This window comes from Brassica napus, chromosome C6 (assembly GCF_020379485.1).
Source record: "Brassica napus cultivar Da-Ae chromosome C6, Da-Ae, whole genome shotgun sequence".
Classification (NCBI taxonomy): Eukaryota; Viridiplantae; Streptophyta; class Magnoliopsida; order Brassicales; family Brassicaceae; genus Brassica; species Brassica napus.
In genome coordinates this window covers 25853544-25875388 of record NC_063449.1, presented here as the reverse complement: position 1 = coordinate 25875388, position 21845 = coordinate 25853544, and the positions used below count along the sequence as shown (strand labels likewise).

Genomic DNA, 21845 nt, shown 5'->3' with positions numbered 1-21845 from the left:
AAAAGTTTATGAATAGTGTTCTTTCAAAGTTGAAGAACACCATTCACAAACTCATTTTAGTGTTAAATTTTTTTATATATAAATTAATCCTTAAACTTTTTATAATTTTGTTTTATAACCAAAAATATTCAATTTTTATGCTTTATACTGTAAAGAAATTATTACCTTAGTAATACAATTATAAATTTATATAAATCATTATAACTTTTTAGAAACTAAAATTATATATATATAATTAATCTTTAGTTCAATAAAATTCTATTTCGGTAAAATTTGTAAGTTTTATAAAATAATAAGCATTTTGGAATTAATCATAACTAGTAATAGTATAATATATTTATATATACATTTTTGTGGGAAAATTGGAAGAAACTATTAGAGCAAAATACAATTTCATTTTGAGTTTACTTTATTTTTTTAAAAAAATGAGATAAACCATTCGAGATACCCTAAAGATAGAAGTACAGTAACTAACATGTCCTTCAAGATCTAACACACTATTTTTCTTCTTTATAAAAAAAAGGAAACCATCTCGTATACATGAATTTTTTAATATCCCCACAAAGACCAGTTTGGTTAAATTACAAAGTATCTCCAAGTTAGACATATAAATATATATATATATATATATATATATATATATATGAGACAAAACTTTGTTTAAATTTCGTAAACTTTATGCTTAAAACCAATTGATGATAAGTGAATTAATCTAAATCATTTGGTTTAAACGTCAAATGAAGGATCTCACGCCTCTTTGAGTTGATGACTCTTATAGGTTCATCCTAAACTAAATTCAATTTTAGAACCAGTAATATATTATTTTGTGAATCATCTTAGTTGGCAACAAAAAGACTTCAATACCATTTTCATGTGCTTCTAAATTAAAAATTAAACTAACTATCGATATGGACCGATCCAAATATTTTATATATTATTGTTGATCTATTTAAATTTCCGATGTGGGATCTCAATACCTTCCAATTGTGAACTGCAAATATTCAATTGCTTCTTCAGAATCTTCCATGTATAGTTAACCGGTTTCAGTTTTAGTGAGAACTGATTCGTATGCTTCTAATCAACATTTATCGTCCTTGTCTCTTTTTAATTGTTCTTGACAACTCATTTCACAGTTCTATATACATTTGTGCGTGTAAGTGATTCTTGAGTATATAAGGTTTCAAGAAATGAGGAGAGGACAAAAGTAAAAACGAAGAAGGGAACCGTGAGCTCGTAATGGAGCTGGAGGAAACAAAACTTTAAGATAATTATACATATATATAAATTATTGAAGTAGGAGCATCGAAAGAAGTGAAGGAAGAGGATAAAAGCAAACAGAAGAATGTTGTTGTGATTTTGGAATGCCTCCAAACACTCCTCACGGGGATATTTATGAGTTTCCCTCATCACTCTTATTGATCACTACCCAACATCTAATTGTTGTGTGTGTATATATATATATATATATGCTTTTATATGATATAAATATTACAATACGTATATGAACCTTATATATGTGCATGCAGACATAAAACATACATGTCATTTTTAACGAGCACCGATGCAATATGACAAATCTATTACCTTTACCTTTTCACTTTTTAATTATAAGATTTTGAAGATTATAGACAATTTAATCAGAGGATATAATTTCTTTTGACAAATTTGAGAATTATTTATATATATAATTTTTTCTAGAAATTTTGAAGGTAATAGATCAAATACTTCGCCAGCCTATACTCAGAGTCGGCCATCAATACTACCAAGACCATATAATTACAATGTAATCATTTATTGTCACGCTGAATAATGCAAGCAAAACTCAATTGGTACTACAACGTCGACTGAAAAAACTTCTTAAATTTGAATATACTTGAGGAAAGCAGGGAAGATATCATATCTATTTACACAAAATTTTCTTGATTACTACACATGCCGGTTTAAAAACATTCAAAAAGTACATGAGGAATATGTTTATGTAATCGCGTCTATGTTATAAAAATGTAATGAGTGGAGAATATGGAATTATCTATTTAATCCACAAGAACATATAAAAGTACCCATCAATTCACATGTGTGCCGATAAATCATCGTCACAAAATAACACTCTGCAATATAGACAAACCCTTTCTTCTGACGTATAGCCTACTCATACATATCCTACTATTTCTCATATTCTTCTACTTTTACAGTCTGCTTTCTGTCTTTTTAATTAAAAAGATAGATATGTAGGATTTTAATTGCTCGGATTTGCCAAAGCGTGACTTTTACTTCGGGAAGTACATTCATATTCACATGCACAATTTGACAATTTAAGAAAGTTAAAAACCCTTTTAATCTTTAAAGCTGAGAAATAAACGTTTTCGTTGCCCATAGAGGGTTAGTAGAAAGAAAGGGACGTGAGCAAGAGAGTTTGGACATCAAAATTTCACATGCAAAGGAGATGTTGTCTCTTCCAATATATTAGTACTGATGCGTATTAATCGTGTCATGGACTTGTGTCCACTCATTTTTATAAATATGTATGTAATAAAAGAAAATATATGTCATTTCTTCTTCTTCTTCTTCCATTACATTATGTATGTAATAAAAAAGAAAAAAAAAATATAAAAATGTTAGAAGGTCTCGTGTTTGTGACAGCTATATTTCCTTTGTCTTCTCTCCAAAGGTATTGTATTCCCTTGTCCGAATCAAATATCATTTCATGACACCTAAATGCACATATTTATAATATTATGAATTTAACAAAAGCTGAAAAAAACCCAACATTTTGCGTATAGGATACTAGATTAACCCATATCCACGTGATAAGAAACCATCAGACGTGTTCCACTGTTTTTGGGAAATGGTTTCGTGTCATGCTTAATTGTAGATCTTGATTCTTGACTATGAAACTGAGCAACTCAGTTCAATAGAACTTTTTACTGAAAAGTAATGTAGTTTGGAATTATAATACGACATTCTTTCTATCATTTACGGCTTTAATCCACATATACAGATATTCCTGGCACGATGCATCGTCCATGTTTAAGGTAGATGAGATTACAACCTAAAACTAATAGATGATATGTAGATTGGTCCGTCTATTTTATATATCACTAAAGATTCTTTTTAACTACCGATGTGGAGACTTAATCTCTAATACGTATTCCGAGATGATGATTTTTTTAGCGTCAATCTTGGAATGTTCGGACAAAGAACACTGAAGTCAGTCGCTAGGCATTCTGCTTTCAAATGGATGTGTTCTTCCGGTGTGTGAAATGGACCTGGAGTGCTTATTGTGGAGTTTTTGCTGCTTTCAGACCGTTTTGTATAGGTCTTTTGCGTGTGGCTCCTTGGTGGGTTCACGTCCGAATAAATGTTTGGTCGAGTTGATGCGGGTGCTTGGCCTCTTAGTGCTTGGCTCCTTGGTGACTTTCTGTTCGTGTTGGCGGATATTCAGGAAGTCTTCCGCTCTTTAAGAACGGTTCATCCGGGAGGCCATAATTATCGGGTTCTGACTTTCGTTGTAATTGTGACTCCTCTTTTTGCGGCAAGCGGTGAGTGCGTATTAGTTGAGGCCTCTTGATATTGGTTTCTGCCTGACACAATGTTACATCTTAGACTAGATCGAGTTAATGTTTAGGTTTTATTTTTCTTTCCTCTGCTTCTTTTTGCCATTGTACTTTTGTCAAAAACCTTGAAAATTAATAATAATTTCTTTACATTTTTATAAAAGAAATAAACATTGAAAACATATCCTTACACGGATGTACAAAAACGATACCCATTCCATCTGTGCCACTCTCTTCCAAGTGACAAAAAATTATCTAGAGAATTAGGTCACAGGGCAGCTTTGAGCTATATCAAACAATGTCACTCTTTTTAAAAAAAAAAAAAAAATTCCAGATAGCATATATACAAATAATAGAGAAGTGAAGAAAATATCTGATTAGGTTTTGTAGTATTCTCACAGCTAATTTTGAGTTTTTAACTAATCAGCTTACAACTTCTTTTTAAAATAATTAGTTTAAATTGGAAAAATGATTGTTGACTACATAAAATATTGGCCATTACATTACATGGCTAACTATGCAAACTAAACTAATGTATATCTAACTACACGAAGTATATATTATGCATGGCAACATCCCTCAACTTAACGATGTTATGTAGTTAACATCACAAGATTAATTTTATTCATCCAAAATTAATGTGGATGTCAGAGACCGTTTAAAGCTTATGTTTTTATCAATTAAAATATGATGTACCTGACGGGAATTTAACTAAATATGAAAGTTATATAAGATATTATTTAATTTTGGTTTTTAATTATTTTAATCTGTTTTGTTATTAACTCTTAATAAAATTTCTTTAACTCGTTTGATTAACTATGTGATATATACTTATTTGATCAATTTTTTATTATAAAACTTATTTCATGTCAATTTAGCAACTTTAATTAACATTTTATTTTTTAATATAAATTAAATTAAATTAATGGTTTATTTTATTTATATTTTCATAAACAAAAATTGCATCATTTAAAAATGTATCAAATAAATATATTTCACACAATTAATCAAACAAATTACAGAAATTTTATTAAAATTTCATAAGAAAACAGATTAAAATAATTAAAAAACAAATTACATAATATCTTATATAACTTTCATATTTGATATAAATAAAATTAATAAAATTATATATTTTTCAAATACACTAAAATAAAAATGTTACAACACTACTTATAAAAAATGTTAAAACATATTGATTTTGTAAATTAGATTTTGTTAAAAAAATATTTTTACGCTTTTAAAACGTGGGTTGAAATATCATTTAGTTAAATTACGGTAGGGTCGGTCATATTTTAATTGGTGAAACGAGATATTTAAACGATTTCTGATATCTACTTCAGTTTTTGGATGAACGAAACTAAACACGTGATGTTAACTACATAACATCATTAAGATGTTGTTATGCATAACTTACACTTTGCGTAGCTATGTATACATTAGTTTAGTTTGCATGGTTAGCCATGTGATGGCCAATATTTCATGTAGTCAGCAATCATTTTTCCTTTCTTATTCTATAAATATACTTCTGAATTACTCAAAATTTATGATAATATGTGTCTAAGTTCTTCTAGATTAAAATAATAATAATATCACCCTTGGAGAGATACATGATTTTACATAATGGCTTCGGGAAATTTGCAGAATCGAATTACTTTCCTTCTTAATTTTTACGATGAGAGCCAATGTTAAAAATGGGAGTAAAACAGTAAACAAACTCACAGTTATAGTAACGCGTGTAACAACGAAGGTGGTGGAGGAAAATATCTTGGTATCCCTGAGCAATTTGGAAGGAAGAAGACTGAGATACTGAAGTATGTCATTGAAAAAGTCAAAGCAAAAACACAAGGATGGCAAAATAAATTTCTAGCTCCAGGCGGTAAAGAAGTACTCATCAAATCTGTGGCCTCGAGACACCAGTATACCCTATGAATATGTTCAAATTGCCAAAGAGTGTTTGTGATGATATTAATAATATCTTGGCAAAATTCTGGTGGAGAAAGGATGATGGCAGCAAAAGAATGCATTGGTTTGCTTGGAATAGAATGAGTTTACCAAAAAAAGAAGGAGGAATGAGATTCAGAGATATTGAAAAATTCAATGATGCTTTACTTGGGAAGCAAGTTTGGCGTATCCTAACCAAACCAAACAGCTTGATGGCTCGTGTTCTAAAAGGGAGGTATTTCCCATCATCTTCTATTCTTACAGCACGAGAAACAAAACAGAGCTCCTATATTTGGAAATCATTACTACACGGAAGAGATTTAATAACAAAAGGAGTTTGTTTTGTTATTGGAAGTGGCAACGTGATTGATACTTGGAATGATCTTTGGTTACCAACTACACCCCCTAGGCCACCGGCACCATTATCTGATCAATCTGGAAACAGTTAGGTCTCAGATTTTATATGTCAAGGTCAAATGGAATGGAATGAGGAACTAGTTCGCAATACAATGACTCATGATGATGCTGAAGAAATACTTTATATTAAGTTGTGTTCATCATATGAAGTTGATCAACAAGACGGGGGATTATACCGTAAAATCAGGATACTGGCTTGCTACACATACTCCGAGTAATCACCACATCACTCCACCACCAAGTGATATACAACTCAAACAACTCATCTGGAACCTCCATACGACACCAAAAATAAAACATTTCCTTTGGAAGATGATCACTTTATCCCTACCTCTTGGGAGGAATCTTCAACGGTGCCATGTAACAAGTTCTGTGAAATGCCCTTACTGCGATCAGGAAAAAACAGCGGAACATCTTTTCTTCGATTGTAGCTATGCTCAAAACATCTGGAGAGCATCGGGTTATTCAAACAGTGGTTCGCTTCAGTCGCAAGGCACGCAAGAAGATAAATTAGGACTCCTACTCCATCAAGACTCTACAATACCAAACCAACTCAAACAATTACCTTGGTGGATACTCTGGTGCATATGGAAATGTAGAAACAAAACGGTGTTCCAACAGAAGTTAACTCATTTGCGACATTCTCTTCAAGCCGCATACTATGATACAAAAGAATGGCTAAAAGCACAACAATATCTTGATGCAGATCAGATAGGATAACCGCAAAGGACATCAACTCACCAACGAAATAACTGGACGAGACCTGATCCGGGATTGGTTAAGTGCAATTATGATGGATCATTGTACAACATAAACACACCAGTACAAGCTGGATGGCTGGTTAGAGATAGCATGGGTCTCTTTAAGGGAGCAGGACAATTCAAGACGAAAGCCACATAATGCCCTGGAGAGTGAACTACAAGCTTTACTTGGTGCTATGATAGTTTGTTGGAGTCAAGGATACACAAAAGTTATCTTTGAAGGAGACAATGCAAATGTCATCAATCTGGCTACAAGGAAAACGAAAAATATCGATGTCTTAAATTGGCTACGCGATATATGGGAATGGGAGCAAAAGTTCGATATCATACAACACATTTGGAAAAACTGGGGATCTAACTCATGTGCTGACTTGCTGGCAAACAACAAATACCAGGCCGAGAAGAATACATATATCATGCTTTTGTTCCCAATGTAATAAGAGATGCTATAACTATTGACTATTTCGATCATTAATAAAATCAGAATTTCGTGGAAAAAAAAATAATAATAACGCGTGTAACTAAGTTGGGCTTTACAAAACTAAAGCCCATATTCGGCCCACCTATATGAGTTGAAAAATCTTTTCTGCGAAAATCCGTCGAAGCAAATTCAATCGAAGACGAAACATTCGAAGAAGAATCGAAAGCAAAACCATCGGAGTTAATTTCAATAGAGAGTTAGGGGCATGGGTGATCATCTGGGGAGAGAGGAGGAATTCGAGAAGAAGCTGAACGGAAGGGGAATCTTCGGATCTAAGTATGAAGACGCTGCCGATCTCCTCGAGAAAGCTGCCAATTCCTATAAACTCGCCAAATCATGTAAAGTTTTCCTTTTTCTTTCTAGGTTTCTCAAAAAAAGATATGATTTGATATTAGGTTACTTTGATCCATTAGAGTTACTCATTGGGTCTAGCTAGACCTGTTTGATTGATATTAAAACGTATTATCTTCAGTGGCGGAGCCACATAGAACAAGGTGGGGGCCATTGAACCCAACAAAATTTAAGAAATTAGTGTAAGTTATTAATCCCAACCTATATGCCCCCACTGTAAATATTTTAGCTTAGTGTAGATGCCCCCAACAATATTATTCTCTGCCTCCGCCACTGATTATCTTGTTGATGTGTTCAGTATATGATTGTTTCAGGGGATCAAGCTGGAAAGGCTTATCTTAAACTTGCTGATTGTCACTTAAAGGTAAGTGCTCTTGTCCTAAGAGCATGATGCTTGATGAATGTGTTGAACTATTATGTAGTAATAATGTATATGATAGCATTTCTGTCTATTTGCAGTCGGACAGCAAACATGATGCTGCTAATGCCTATGCTGAAGCTGCTAAATACTACAAGAAAGTTGACACTAATGGTATGTAAAGAGATCACTAGAATATTTATATCCTAGAGATGATATTTTGTTAATTGACATGTCAGTGATACATTAGTAGTGGTTATCAACTTTTCTTTTGTGTGTTTTGTACTTTTCGCTATACATGTGTATCGTTGTCTTAACATAGCCATGATCTTGTATGCACTATGCAGAGGCTGCATCTTGTTTAGAACGAGCAGTGAATATATTCTGCGAGATAGGAAGGCTTAACATGGCAGCGAGGTACTATAAGGTACCATTTAGTCTCCTTTGAGCAAAATAAAATATTACGCTCTTTAAATACTCTCTTCATTGCTCTTTTTTTTTTTTACTTTTATGTATATTGGATCCAGTGGATATGTTTTCCGTACACTTCAGTAAGATTGGTGCGGATTGTTTTCTGTAATTGGTTTTGTACATTATGGTTTACAGGAAATTGCTGAGTATTATGAAGCCAGAAGATCGATCAGGCTATTGTTTACTATGAAAAGGCAGCTGAGTTCTTTCAGAATGAAGAAGTAACCACTTCTGCAAACCAGTGCAATCTAAAGGTGGCACAATATGCTTCCCAGTTGGAGCAGTAAGATTTATATAAACCTTCCCTTTGTTTTTGCTTTCTCATCCTTTGGTATTGACATACTTACAGTACTCAGCTGAATCTGTACATTGTTTGTATTCATGATGTTGTTCACTATGCACGGGCAGCAATTGTAGCTTTTTATTTACTTTCGTTTGGATGAATTGATTGATTGATAAGGGCTTGGTGTATTTTTGGCAGGTATGAGAAGGCAATCAAGATTTATGAAGATATAGCACGCCATTCCCTGGGGAATAACTTGCTTAAGTATGGAGTTAAGGGCCATCTTCTCAATGCTGGCATGTGTCACCTTTGCAAAGCTGATGTTGTTTCCATCACCAATGCTCTGGAGAAATATCAGGTTCGTTAACATCAGCATTCGTGCGTTGTCCTGTCCTTTCAGGATCTGTGACTTGATTTCTAACTTCTACTTTTCTGCAGGATCTGGATCCAACTTTTACAGGAACACGAGAATGCAAGTTCTTATCTGTAAGGCTTAAAAACTGAGTTTTGTAGTGATTATGAGAGTGTAGCTTAGCGTAATGTATGCTAAATCAAGTGTTTTTAATTCCCATGGATAGGATCTTGCTGCTGCTATCGATGAAGAAGACATCGCAAAGTTCACAAACGTTGTCAAGGAATTTGATAGCATGACGCCTCTGGTATGGGCTCATTGCATACCAACAAAGTTTGAAAAAGAATGTCCTTTTAAACCTTTTGTCTGAATCTTTATCATGGTTAAATGGTGTTGTTGCCAGGATTCATGGAAGACAACTATGTTGTTGAGGGTGAAGGAGAAGCTGAAGGCAAAGGAGCTTGAGGAGGATGATCTTACCTAAACATACCCTCTCTATCCATCCGGGAGCTTTTCTTATTAATCGTTGCTGGTGTGTATCTTCATTTGTGTTCATGTCACTTCATGTTCCACTCTTGGTTGATTTTATTGTGTCTGGTTATGAGTTTCTTAAGAGGTTTGGTCAAAAAATTGGTTTGTTTGATATCAAAAGACTACATTTGCTCTGCTTCTCATTACTTCTATGGAGATTTTCTTCGATTTATTTACATATAATAATTAATAAGAGTGTTCGTTCAGGCAATATAATATAGTAAGCTGGTTAACACAAGTTCTCAATGTCATCGACCATAACAAGCAAAGCAATGATAAAAGCATAATCCACTTCTGGATTTACACTAACACTAAAGTTATATTTCCCTTTGCAGTAACTTCCCCATGTAAACTTATGCGTAACCTGCAACCATCCCCACAACAACAAAAAGATTTCAATTCTTCACCAATGTCTTCTAACAAAAGAGAGATTAATTAAGAGATGTGTCTTAGTCTTTTTTACCCCTACCCCGGCGATGAGAGCATCAGATTTGAAAACTTTGAATGAGATATTTGAGTATCCACCAGAAGCATGAAAATCACAAGTACTGCTCTTCTTGATGTTACTGTTCTCAGCCAAGAAAACATCCACAGATGTTTTCAATGACATGGCTGAAGATTGCTGTACCGTGAACAGCAAGTCTTCTTTATCTTTGCTCTCTCCTCCATGCACTTCCCATTTCCTCTTCCACCTAATCCCCTGTACACATACATACACAATCTCAAGATAATACAATCTTAATGGCGGCTCTAAAGATTGAATGTTTTGTAAACCTTTTGGCGCATTGTGAGGACTGTGAAACCAGCTGGATCACGCATAACCCTTTTACGGTTAAACCCCCAAGCTTGTCCATCAATTTGCAGGAGGATATTCCCACTAGGATCAACCACTTGGTAATGATCTTTTGAGAAATTTATAACTTTCCTCTTCACCATTAGTTCCATTGGGTATGGATTACAGAATTGGTCGCCTACTACGCTTATGGGAGGATCTCCTACTTGCCATTCTGTTTTCTTGTTCTTTGGCATTGATTCTATATTTGAATAAATTCGAGAAAGAAGAAGAAGGTTGCAAAAGATTATGAAAGGCTCTTTGCTTTAGAGCCCTTGATAATCCTCTCCTTATGATGATAATTTGTCAAGAACAGTTTTCACATTTTCTTTTGAAATATATCAACTAGAAAACATATTTTGCAACTTTTCAAAATTGGTGTTGTTACTTTCTCTGGTTATGAAATCAGAGTTTTATTCTTAACCCTATATTGTAAAACCCAAAAATAAACTAATTCTTTAAATATAGAAACAAAATAACTAAGCAATCTGCTATTTCGAGGTTCAATCAGATTCCCAGGACACAAAACCGGATGAAGACTTCCTTGCCAAGACTGCTATAGCTTTCCATATAGAGTTGATTTTTGTTGATTGTTCTATTCTGATATGAATTTCATACCAGCTCAAGCATGAATATATAGAATAATTTTTTGATGTAACGATAAAAACTATTTGATTAACTTCAGAAAAAAAAACAAGAAAGTCATGGTTATTTCAATCACAAAATATGAAAGATTCTAACTTTAATCATACAAACCTCACATGTTTTGTAAGTTAAAAGCAGCTAAGGTAACAAAACAACCAATCAACCAATAAAGGAGACAAGCCCCAATAATACATAAAGAGGAAGACAAATAAAAAGTCAAAAAGTAAAATAAAATTACTTATGATATCAACTATTTTCCACGTAACCGAGAATCATAGTACATTTTGTCTTCCAAAATCTATAATATAATAGTTTCAGTTTCTTTCCCCCTAAGCTGTACACGTCGACAGTATGGGTCCTGCGTATTCTATTGTTTCACAAGTGGGCTTTGTGTGTGGTTTGTTTTTATTCGGGTTTTTTCACATGTTATTGGTTGGGCCCGTAACTATCTTCGTTGACGACTGCTAAGGTTTCATTTTTCTTCGAGATTGTTCTTCGACGAAGAGACGCTTCCTCGTCCGACGATATCAATTTCATAACTCATCTCATTGACACACACTTTCACTGCCACTGAAACGATTTGGCTTCTTCTAACGCTTCTCCAGTCTCCATTATATAGCAGCTTCTAAGGTTAGCTCTCGCTTGCTCTTACCTTTTCTCCTCTACTTTTTCTCTTTGCTTAACTCTGTAATGTCCGTTCCGAAAATGACTTCTGCAGTTTCTCCAGTCGCTAATGCCGTCGTCGCCCACTCCACTTTCAACACTCTTCGCCTCGGAAGAACTTCTTAGTTCGTTGTTGGTCGTCTCATCCGCTTTTGGGATTCCCGTAACATCAAGAAGAATGGGGAATTCATGGGGATCACGATTATCCTCCTCGATGAATTGGTACTGACTGTTGTATTATAGATTTGCTAGCTTTTCGTTTTTTAATTGATTAAAAAGTTCTAATATATGATTTTTTAATTTTCTTGCAGGACTCGGTTATTCATGGGTTCATTCCCACTAATCGGGCGTGTAACGGCCTTGGCCCGATGAACCTTATCAAATGCTTTACCCCAAACCTTTTCGTTCAAAAACTCTTATTAAAACTCAAATTGTCTTACATAAAACCAAACTCAACAAAACTGAAATGTCGAATAAAAACTTAAGAAGAAATGGTTGAAAGAAAGGAGTCATAAATGAAAGACTCGAGAAAACACTTGCACCATACGGACATCTACTCCCGCTCCCTCTCGGCCCTACCTGTAAAAAGAGGGGTGAGTACATAATACTCAGTGAGGGTAGGTTCTAGGAACCCACGAGCTCAACTCAGGAAGAGCAAACAATCACAAGTCATGAGCTAATAAGATCTATTACACAGAAACCCATACTACCCGACATGAACTAAAGACCCTACAATGCACATCCTTTTCATATTTTCGTCCTTTTCATCAGTGGGTAGCCCCAACTAGGCTTCTACCCCATATTCTTGTGGATTGGCCACATCTCCTATGGGTGCTTCCATATTCTTGTGGATTGGCCACATCTCCTATGGATACCTAGCGTGGACTACTACCCCACATACTTTCCTTAGACTCTCTATATGATCCCTTATTCATACTTATTCTTACATCTTTCACTTATAATTCACAACACGTCTCAACACCTTATCATCATATTCTTGACCACCCTAACATGCCTACGTTCTTATCACTTCAACACGTACTATCGTCTAGACAAGATCAATCACATATCACATCACACATACACACAATATCTAGAACTGATTAACAAAGGACTAAGTCCCATTGGTTACTCAGCATGAGGCAAGTTCACAGCCAAGTCCTCACCTTAGCTTTTTGCAGAAGTAGATCTGGATCTAGGTTTGGGGAACAGTCACTTCTCGAGATCTGATTTGAGAATCGGATTCACACAAGAGAGAGATGGGTTTAGAATCATTTTCCAATGACTTAGAGCTAGAGATCTTAGTTTTACCTTTAGGGTTCAGATCTCAGTTGCTTGCACAAAACTGAATCAAGGAGGCGGCGGCTAGGAGCTCGGTTGCGGCGGCTAGGGCTTCGCGGGCGGCTGGCGGCTGGCTTCGCCGGAGATGGAGTGGCGGCGGCTTGAGGCGGAGGCGGCGGCGGGGTTCTGCTCAGGCAGGGCTTCGTTTGCTGTCTCTCTTGTGGCTGAACCCTAGGGAAACTTCTCCTTTTATAAGCAATGGGAGGATGTCTAGGGTTTCTTCTCCTTGGGCCTCCTGCACTTAAGTTTCCTTTTGGGCCGGGCCCGGGATGTTACAATTCTCCCCCACTAGAAAAGGATTCATCCCCGAATTCTGGACCTCCTCCTGGTCCCGTTCCGCGTTTCCAAAAATCCCGGGGTAGTTAACCTTCAAATGCGACTCATGTTCCCACACATCCTCGTGGATTCCATCCCTCTCCCAACGTACGAGAACCATCTTTTCCTTTCGTCCCCGGTTATTTACTTCCTTTTCCTCCACAATCTTTATGGGTTTGCTAACCAAGGTCAAGTTACGTTGCGCATCCGTAGGCGGGTGCGGCAAGATCAGCTCAGGCTCCCTTACAACCTTCCGTAGCACGGAGATGTGAAACACGTCATGGAAATCTGATAGTTCCGGCGGTAGGACCAGCCGATACGCGACTGTACCAATCCTCTCCTTTATCACGTATGGGCCCATGTATCTGGGTCTCAACTTTTTCAACTTTCGGTTTGGGTCATTCCCTCGAGAGGTTCTCATTTTCAAGTACACCTCATCCCCTACTGCAAACTCTAGTTTCTTCCGGTGTTTGTCGGCGTAACTCTTCTGGTCCCGGTCGGATACTATGCTTACCGGTACCCCATGCAACTTCACTATGGTGTTCAGGTACTCTCGAGCTAAGTCCTCAGTCCTATCGGTGGTTCGTATAGGTAGTAAATGAGCCGTCTTTGTCAGGCGGTCTACTATCACCCATATAGCGTCCTTGTTTCTCGTGGTCCGTGGTAGCCCCGTGACGAAATCCATTGTCACCATATCCCATTTCCATTGTGGTAAGGGTAACTCCTGCAGCAGTCCTCCTGGAACTCCGCGCTCCGCCTTAACCAGCTGACAGGTCTGACACCGGGCTATCCACAAGGCGACATCTCTCTTCATTCCTTCCCAGTGATAGTACCGCTTCAGATCTTGGTACATTTTTGTCCGTCCAGGGTGAATTGCGAACCGTGATTGATGAGCCTGTGCCAGTAATTCGTCCCTCAAGTTCCCTCCCTGTGGTACGCACACTCGGCCTTTAAACAGGATAGTACCATTCCCAGCCGTACGGTACCCGCTCACCTCCTTGTCGACCATCCCTTGGAGTGTGGAGTCCGTTTCCTGGGCCTTACTGATTCGACTCAGTAGGTCAGCTTGTTCCACAACCTCTAACCCGGCGCCCTCCTCGTTCACGGTCGTCGCACAGAGGTGTAGTTTCGTTAAGGCCGTGGCGAGTTCCTGAGTTTCCTTTGCTCCGGAGATGTCTGATTTCCTTCGGCTTAAGGCATCTGCCACCAGGTTTACCTTCCCGGGGTGGTAATCGATGACCAGGTCGTAATCTGCTAGCAGTTTCATCCACCTACGCTGCCGTAGGTTCAAGTCTCCTTGAGTGAACACATATTTCAAACTCTGGTGGTCCGTGAAAATTTGCACCTTTTCTCCGTATAGATACGATCTCCAGATTTTTAATGCGAATACCACTGCTGCTAACTCTAAATCATGTGTCGGGTAATTAGACTCGTGTTTCTGCAGTTGTCTGGACGCGTAGGCGATCACTCTTCCTTCCTGCATGAGTACGCACCCCACTCCGACCCCGGAGGCGTCGGTGTAGACCACAAATGGCACCCCCGGTCTAGGTAGGACTAGTATTGGGGCTCTAGTCAGCATGTCCTTTAGTTGTTTGAATCCCTCCTCGCACGCCTCTGTCCATTCGAACCTAACCTCCTTGCCCGTAAGGCGGGTGAGTGGCCTGGCTATTGTGGCGAACCCTAAAACGTACTTACGGTAGTATCCTGCCAACCCGAGGAAACTTCGTACTTCTGTTGCGTTACTTGGTGTTGGACATTTTTTGATCGCGGTGATCTTCTCGGGGTCCACCGCTATCCCTGCTTCGGAGATCACATGTCCTAGGAACCCAATCTTACGTTGCCAGAAACTACACTTGCTAAGCTTAGCATATAACCCCTGCTCCCTTAACTTCTCCAGCACGATACTCAAATGGCGTCTGTGGTCCTCCCGGCTCTTGGAGTAAATTAAGATATCGTCGATGAAAACAATCACACACTGGTCCAGATAATCTCTGAAAATGTCATTCATTAGCCCCATGAAAGCTGCCGGCGCGTTCGTCAGCCCAAAGGGCATTACTACGAATTCGTAGTGTCTGTACCGGGTACGAAAAGCTGTCTTCCTAATATCTCCTTCGTGAATAGGGATTTGGTGATAACCTGAAGCAAGGTCGATCTTTGAGAACCAGATGGCTCCCTCCAGCTGATCCATAAGTTCGTCTGTACGGGGTAGGGGGTACTTATTTTTAACGGTCACCTTGTTCAATCCCCGGTAGTCGATGCACAGTCGAAGGCTCCCATCATTCTTCTTTACAAAGAGTACCGGCGCCCCCCAAGGCGAGCTACTCGGACGTATGAATCCCTTTTCCACTAGTTCTTCCAGTTGTTTCTTCAGTTCGGCCATCTCTGCAGTCGCCCAACGGTAGGGGGCCCTGGAAACCGGTGCGGTTCCGGGTTCTAGCTCAATCGTAAAAGCATTATTTCGTTGAGGTGGGGGTCCGCGTAATGGTTCAAACACATCTGCATACTCTGCTGCTACAGGGATATTTCCCAGATCTGGCGTTTCGGTCTCACCCACCATTTCAATAGTGGCTAAAAAGGCTTCTCCTCCTTTCCGGATTGCTTCTTCAGCATGGGCCATCGACACCACAGTTATTCCGGTCCTAGTTCTCATCCTCTGTACACGATTTGCCTCCCATCAAGCGGAATCCTAACGCATGCTTTGGCACACTCGACCACGGCTCTGTGTTGTGCTAGCCAATCCATTCCCAAGATCACCTCGTAACGCCCCAGTTCTAACTCCAGCAGGTCTCCGGGTAAATTCACTCCTGCGAGGATCACCGGTACTTCTTCATATCTTCCCCTCGTGGCCATTTTCTCTGTTCCTGCCGTCTCGACTCCCGTCACCATGGGGTTGAAGTTCCCCTTAAAGTCCCACTCACGCGTAAGTCTAGGGCTTACAAAACTGTGAGTTGCCCCGGTGTCGAAGAGAGTGAACGCTGTCACTCCTCCGACCGCGACAGACCCTACACAACACTAACGCTAAGCTACACGACTACTAACAGTTCTTTTCATATAACATAATCGTAGCGTTAAATCAAAACATACCCGCGATTGGTTCGGCTCCTTCGCGACCCTCGACGGCGTACGCTCTTGGCCCTGGGGCTTGCCCTCTCTGCTGTTGGGGTTGCGCCCCTTCCGCGTTTCCTCTTTGGAGTGTTGGGCACTCCCACGCCTGATGTCCCTCCTGGCCGCAGCGGTGACAGCGCCTGCGTTGGGCCTGTCTCTCCTTCGGGCAATCCCTCGCCATATGGCCGCGCTCGCCGCAGGCAAGCATGCTCCTGCTCTGCACTCCCCCGCATGGAATCGTCCACACCTTTCACATGCGGGCCTTAACAGGGCAGGCTCAGCCGCGGGCAGTGCATCCCGGGGCCGTTTGGCACCCCGGTTCTGGGAGTTCTGGTTCTGTTTTCGTTCTTCCTCGAGCCCTGATTCCTGTTCTGCGGCTTTCTCAATCAGCTCATGGACATCACGATATTCCCTCACGTTGCAGCTATTCCTCAGTTCCACTCTCATGCCTTTGAGGAAACGGCGGATTAAGTCGTGATCACTCAGGTAGTGACCCGCAAATCTCCGAAGTCGGTTGAACTCGTCTCCGTAGTCTCGTACATTCCTTGACCCCTGACGGATGTCCTGAAACTTGCTTTCCATCGCGTCCATGGCTTCTAAGGGGAAGTACTTCCCATTGAATGCTTCCAGGAAATCATCCTAGGTCAGTCGTATCCCGTGTGACCTTTCGACCACTTCGTCCCACCACACTAGTGCGTCGTCCTTAAGATAGTGAGCAGCCAGGTCCCTACGGAACTCCGGTGGGCACCTTGCAGAAGCGAAGTTCCTCTCGAGTTGACGTCTCCTGTTATCCGCGACAATTGCGTCGGCCTTTCCATTGAAAAACTCTGTCTGCATACTCTTCATGTGTCTCAGCATGTCCCAGTAGTTGGGGCCTGGGGCTTGCACCACCGCAGGCGCTGCCGGGGGTGGTGGCGGTGGTGGCGGATTCTGGGCCGCCCCAGGTGGTATGGGGTTGTCCCCCGCCTCTGCGGCGGCTTCACCATTGGGCAATTGACCCCCATAGGCGTCACGGTATCTTTGCAGTTCTGCCAGGAGCGCTGCATTCACCACGTTCGGCATTTCCACTGGGTTCCCATTCTCGGGTGCGCCCTCTCTTCGGCTTTCTGCCTCGCTGGAGGCTTGAGACGCAGACCTGGTGACCCGTCGTGTCGCTCTCGGGATGGCCGCAGCTGGCCTTGCAACTCTGGCATTCTTGGGAGGCATTCTGTTGACAAGTGAAGGAGTATTAGCTACGGTTCTACTCGTATTCTATTGTCCACCGAGTGAGCTAGGAGTTCCGTCCGAGTGGTGCATTTTTTTTTTTTTTTAAACTCCTTTTTGAAACACTTAGAAAAACGTTCGGAAGAAGTCCTTTTGAAACCCTTTTTTTTTTTTTTTTTTTTTTCCTACTTCTACCCGACCCTGCCCTTCCCACCCGGGACAGCACCGGGTGGGTTTAACCTGGCTCTGATACCAATTGTAACGGCCTTGGCCCGATGAACCTTATCAAATGCTTTACCCCAAACCTTTTCGTTCAAAAACTCTTATTAAAACTCAAATTGTCTTACATAAAACCAAACTCAACAAAACTGAAATGTCGAATAAAAACTTAAGAAGAAATGGTTGAAAGAAAGGAGTCATAAATGAAAGACTCGAGAAAACACTTGCACCATACGGACATCTACTCCCGCTCCCTCTCGGCCCTACCTGTAAAAAGAGGGGTGAGTACATAATACTCAGTGAGGGTAGGTTCTAGGAACCCACGAGCTCAACTCAGGAAGAGCAAACAATCACAAGTCATGAGCTAATAAGATCTATTACACAGAAACCCATACTACCCGACATGAACTAAAGACCCTACAATGCACATCCTTTTCATCTTTTCGTCCTTTTCATCAGTGGGTAGCCCCAACTAGGCTTCTACCCCATATTCTTGTGGATTGGCCACATCTCCTATGGGTGCTTCCATATTCTTGTGGATTGGCCACATCTCCTATGGATACCTAGCGTGGACTACTACCCCACATACTTTCCTTAGACTCTCTATATGATCCCTTATTCGTACTTATTCTTACATCTTTCACTTATCATTCACAACACGTCTCAACACCTTATCATCATATTCTTGACCACCCTAACATGCCTACGTTCTTATCACTTCAACACGTACTATCGTCTAGACAAGATCAATCACATATCACATCACACATACACACAATATCTAGAACTGATTAACAAAGGACTAAGTCCCATTGGTTACTCAACATGAGGCAAGTTCACAGCCAAGTCCTCACCTTAGCTTTTTGCAGAAGTAGATCTGGATCTAGGTTTGGGGAACAGTCACTTCTCGAGATCTGATTTGAGAATCGGATTCACACAAGAGAGAGATGGGTTTAGAATCTGTCATTTTCCAATGACTTAGAGCTAGAGATCTTAGTTTTACCTTAGGGTTCAGATCTCAGTTGCTTGCACGAAACTGAATCAAGGAGGCGGCGGCTAGGAGCTCGGTTGCGGCGGCTAGGGCTTCGCGGGCGGCTGGCGGCTGGCTTCGCCGGAGATGGAGCGGCGGCGGCTTGAGGCGGAGGCGGCGGCAGGGTTCTGCTCAGGCAGGGCTTCGCTTGCTGTCTCTCTTGTGGCTGAACCCTAGGGAAACTTCTCTTTTTATAAGCAATGAGAGGGGTTATGTCTAGGGTTTCTTCTCCTTGGGCTCCTGCACTGAGTTTCCTTTTGGGCCGGGCCCGGGATGTTACAAAAAGGCTGGAGTTGATATTGTGGATTCAAGTCCAATTTCTAATCAATGTTCTGATCATGCATATCATGGGATAAGATCATTTACGTTTAGTTGCGGTTAGACAGTAATCATGGATCATATATGGATCAATTGCATATAAATTAATAGGCCTAATGTAAGAAGGGACACTGCACAAAAGTAAAAGAAAATCTTGATTGTAAATTGTGTGCAATATACATTTAAACTCCTCAGGGGCCAACTTAAGAACAAGTACATATAATGGATAGTGTCCATGTCAGTGCTGCAGTGCATGATGTGTACATCTTTAACAAACTACTGTTTTTGTATTATATGAAAAATTCTGAAAGTAACTTTTTGCTAGCAATAATATTGTGGAGACAAACAGTTTTTTTGGTCAGGAGAATGATTTTGTATAGCACAAAATGCCCACCTTAGTGAACATTGAACTACTGTATATTGAAAGCATATGATATATGACTAAATGAGATTGTAGAGAATGTCTAACTTCTAACTTGTTCAACGCATGCAATAGCCTTATATTTTAAAATATGGTGTCATTAGATCGATTCCTACATCATGGTGATTTTGCCTTGGGTCAAAAACAAAAAAAAGTTGGTGATTTTGGTTAATCCGGTTCAACAGAAACATAGTAGTAGTGCATGTCACGTGACATCACACTTGGTTGGTGAACTGCTACGCCACGTCATCACCACGAATATTCGCCAAGTCAGTATATAACAAAAATATAAAAAATATAACAGACAAAATCCAGCTAACAACGACACTCTCTTTCTCATTGCTCACTACTCTTCTCTCTGGATTCTCCCACGTCGACGACGACCATCTCTCGCCTTCTCCGTCACCGGAAACAATGATCCCTTACGCAACGATCGAAGATGCCTCTCTGGCGTTAGGCCGAAACCTCACGACCCTCGAGTCTCTCTGGTTCGATTACTCCGCCGCGAAGTCAGATTACTACCTATACTGCCACAACATCCTCTCCTCCTCATCTTCTCCCTCGTCCCCCTCCCTCTCGTCTTCGTCGAATTGGCGCGATCCGCCTCGGGATGGTTCGATCGGTACAAGATTCAGCCCAAGGTCAAAGAACTCCTTCTCCGACATGTTCCGCTGCTACAGAGACGTGATGAAGATGTTCATCCTCGTCGTCGGCCCTTGCAGCTCGTCTCTTATCCTTCAATCCAGGTAATAATAAAGTTTCGATCTTTGGCTTGTGGGTGTTGGAGATTTTGTCTGATGAATCTGTAATTGGGAACAGATGATTGAGATTCGGAGTGGGTTGCCGTTACCGTCGTTGGGGAGATTGCGGCGCAGTTAGTGGTGTACTTCTTGGTGGAGGACTATACGAACTACTGGGTTCATAGATTCTTTCATTCCAAGGGGTACGAGAAGATTCATCATATACATCATGAGTACACTGCTCCTATTGGGTACGCTGCTCCTTATGCGCACGGGCTGAGGTTTTGCTTCTTGGGGTCCGACGTTTTGGACCTGCTATTGCTCCTGGACACATGATTACCTTCTGGTTGTGGATTGCTTTGCGCCCAGATTGAAGCCATTGAGACTCACAGCGGGTAAGGAAAATGGTTAATGGTAGATCCATTGTTTTTACTTTGGATTGCATCATAACAAGTTTTGAATTTTTTTACTAAAGTTATATGCTTTCCTTTGTTAGTATGTCTATGAAAGTTTTACTTTAAATGGGCTCCGTGGGATCTTTCAATAGTGGTTTACCTTTTTTTGTGGGGATAAGGTAAAGCACTAGCTTTTTCTGATACTTTCTAGACCCTTTTAGATTTTGAGGATTGTTTTAGCCTTTTTGGTGAGCATTTCTATTGGTTGAGCATGAAATATCTTTCAAATGATAGGTGATGTCTTGGTGAGCAACTTAGAACTATCTAAAAGCAAACAAGCAGGTGTGCAATATGAGGTTGACTTGTTTTGATTTGTTTTGCAGATATGATTTTCCATGGACACTGACGAAATTCATTCCATTCTATGGTGGAGCTGAGTATCATGATTACCATCATTACGTTGGAGGACAAAGCCAAAGCAACTTTGCTTCAGTTTTCACTTACTGTGATTACATCTATGGAACTGACAAAGTGAGTTTTTTGAAACTTTTAGTCCTTTCTGTTTAGTAGTTCTGGATGAAATCATTGACAATATGTTAATACTTTTCTTACTTTTCATCAGGGTTACCGATTCCAAAAGAAGCTTCTTCAGCAGGTTAAAACAAATACTCCCACAATTAGCAGTATATCTCTTGTCAGAACCAAAGTTATAGCTATACAATTGTGAACAAAAACATCATATTGATGATATGTTTTCTTGAATACTTACTTGCATAGACTCCATTACTTAGTGGTTATATCTTTATGAGTGTAGATCAAGCAGGAGTCCAAGAAGAGCAACATGCAGAATGGAGGAGATAAGTTAGATAGTAAAACCTAAAGCTCCTCAGGGAGGTTTGAGTTTACTTATCATAAGATAAGTTATAAGCAATCTGCTAATCTAATCAAGTCAAGACTCACAAAAGACAGAGTAGTTTAGTTTTCTTCTCTGTCCTGTGTTACATGGACATGGTTGTGCATCTTCAAAATGTGTTCGCTTTTCTCGATCAGAATTGTTCCTTTTTTTGTGCGAGATTTGACTCTTTAGTTGAAGGCATTTATGATTTTGTATGGTA

The 21845-nt window shown here is 39.8% G+C and overlaps 2 protein-coding genes and 2 pseudogenes across 3 annotated transcripts; 2 read left to right on the top strand and 2 right to left on the bottom strand.

Moving 5' to 3' along the window:
• The first annotated feature begins 7263 nt into the window (after positions 1 to 7263).
• On the top strand, positions 7264 to 9673 carry LOC125575698 (annotated as a pseudogene).
• Positions 9426 to 10752, bottom strand: LOC106402630 (protein LURP-one-related 14). 2 transcript variants are annotated; one of them, XM_013843405.3, is made up of 3 exons: positions 10278 to 10752; positions 9967 to 10203; positions 9426 to 9867 (listed from the first exon to the last, which is right to left on the bottom strand). In XM_013843405.3, the coding sequence occupies exons 1-3, from the start codon at positions 10530 to 10532 to the stop codon at positions 9733 to 9735; spliced, it is 627 nt and encodes a 208-aa protein (XP_013698859.1). In that variant the 5' UTR covers positions 10533 to 10752; the 3' UTR covers positions 9426 to 9732. The 2 variants fall into 2 exon arrangements, with proteins under 2 accessions (XP_013698859.1, XP_022559753.1); XM_022704032.2 differs by having other exon boundaries at positions 9973 to 10203.
• A 5938-nt stretch (positions 10753 to 16690) lies between these two features.
• On the bottom strand, positions 16691 to 18825 carry LOC125588903. The gene is made up of 2 exons (XM_048760847.1): positions 18681 to 18825; positions 16691 to 18093 (listed from the first exon to the last, which is right to left on the bottom strand). The coding sequence occupies exon 2, from the start codon at positions 17608 to 17610 to the stop codon at positions 17044 to 17046; it is 567 nt and encodes a 188-aa protein (XP_048616804.1). The 5' UTR covers positions 17611 to 18093; positions 18681 to 18825; the 3' UTR covers positions 16691 to 17043.
• Positions 18826 to 19940: 1115 nt separating this feature from the next.
• On the top strand, positions 19941 to 21802 carry LOC125588902 (annotated as a pseudogene).
• Positions 21803 to 21845: the final 43 nt, after the last annotated feature.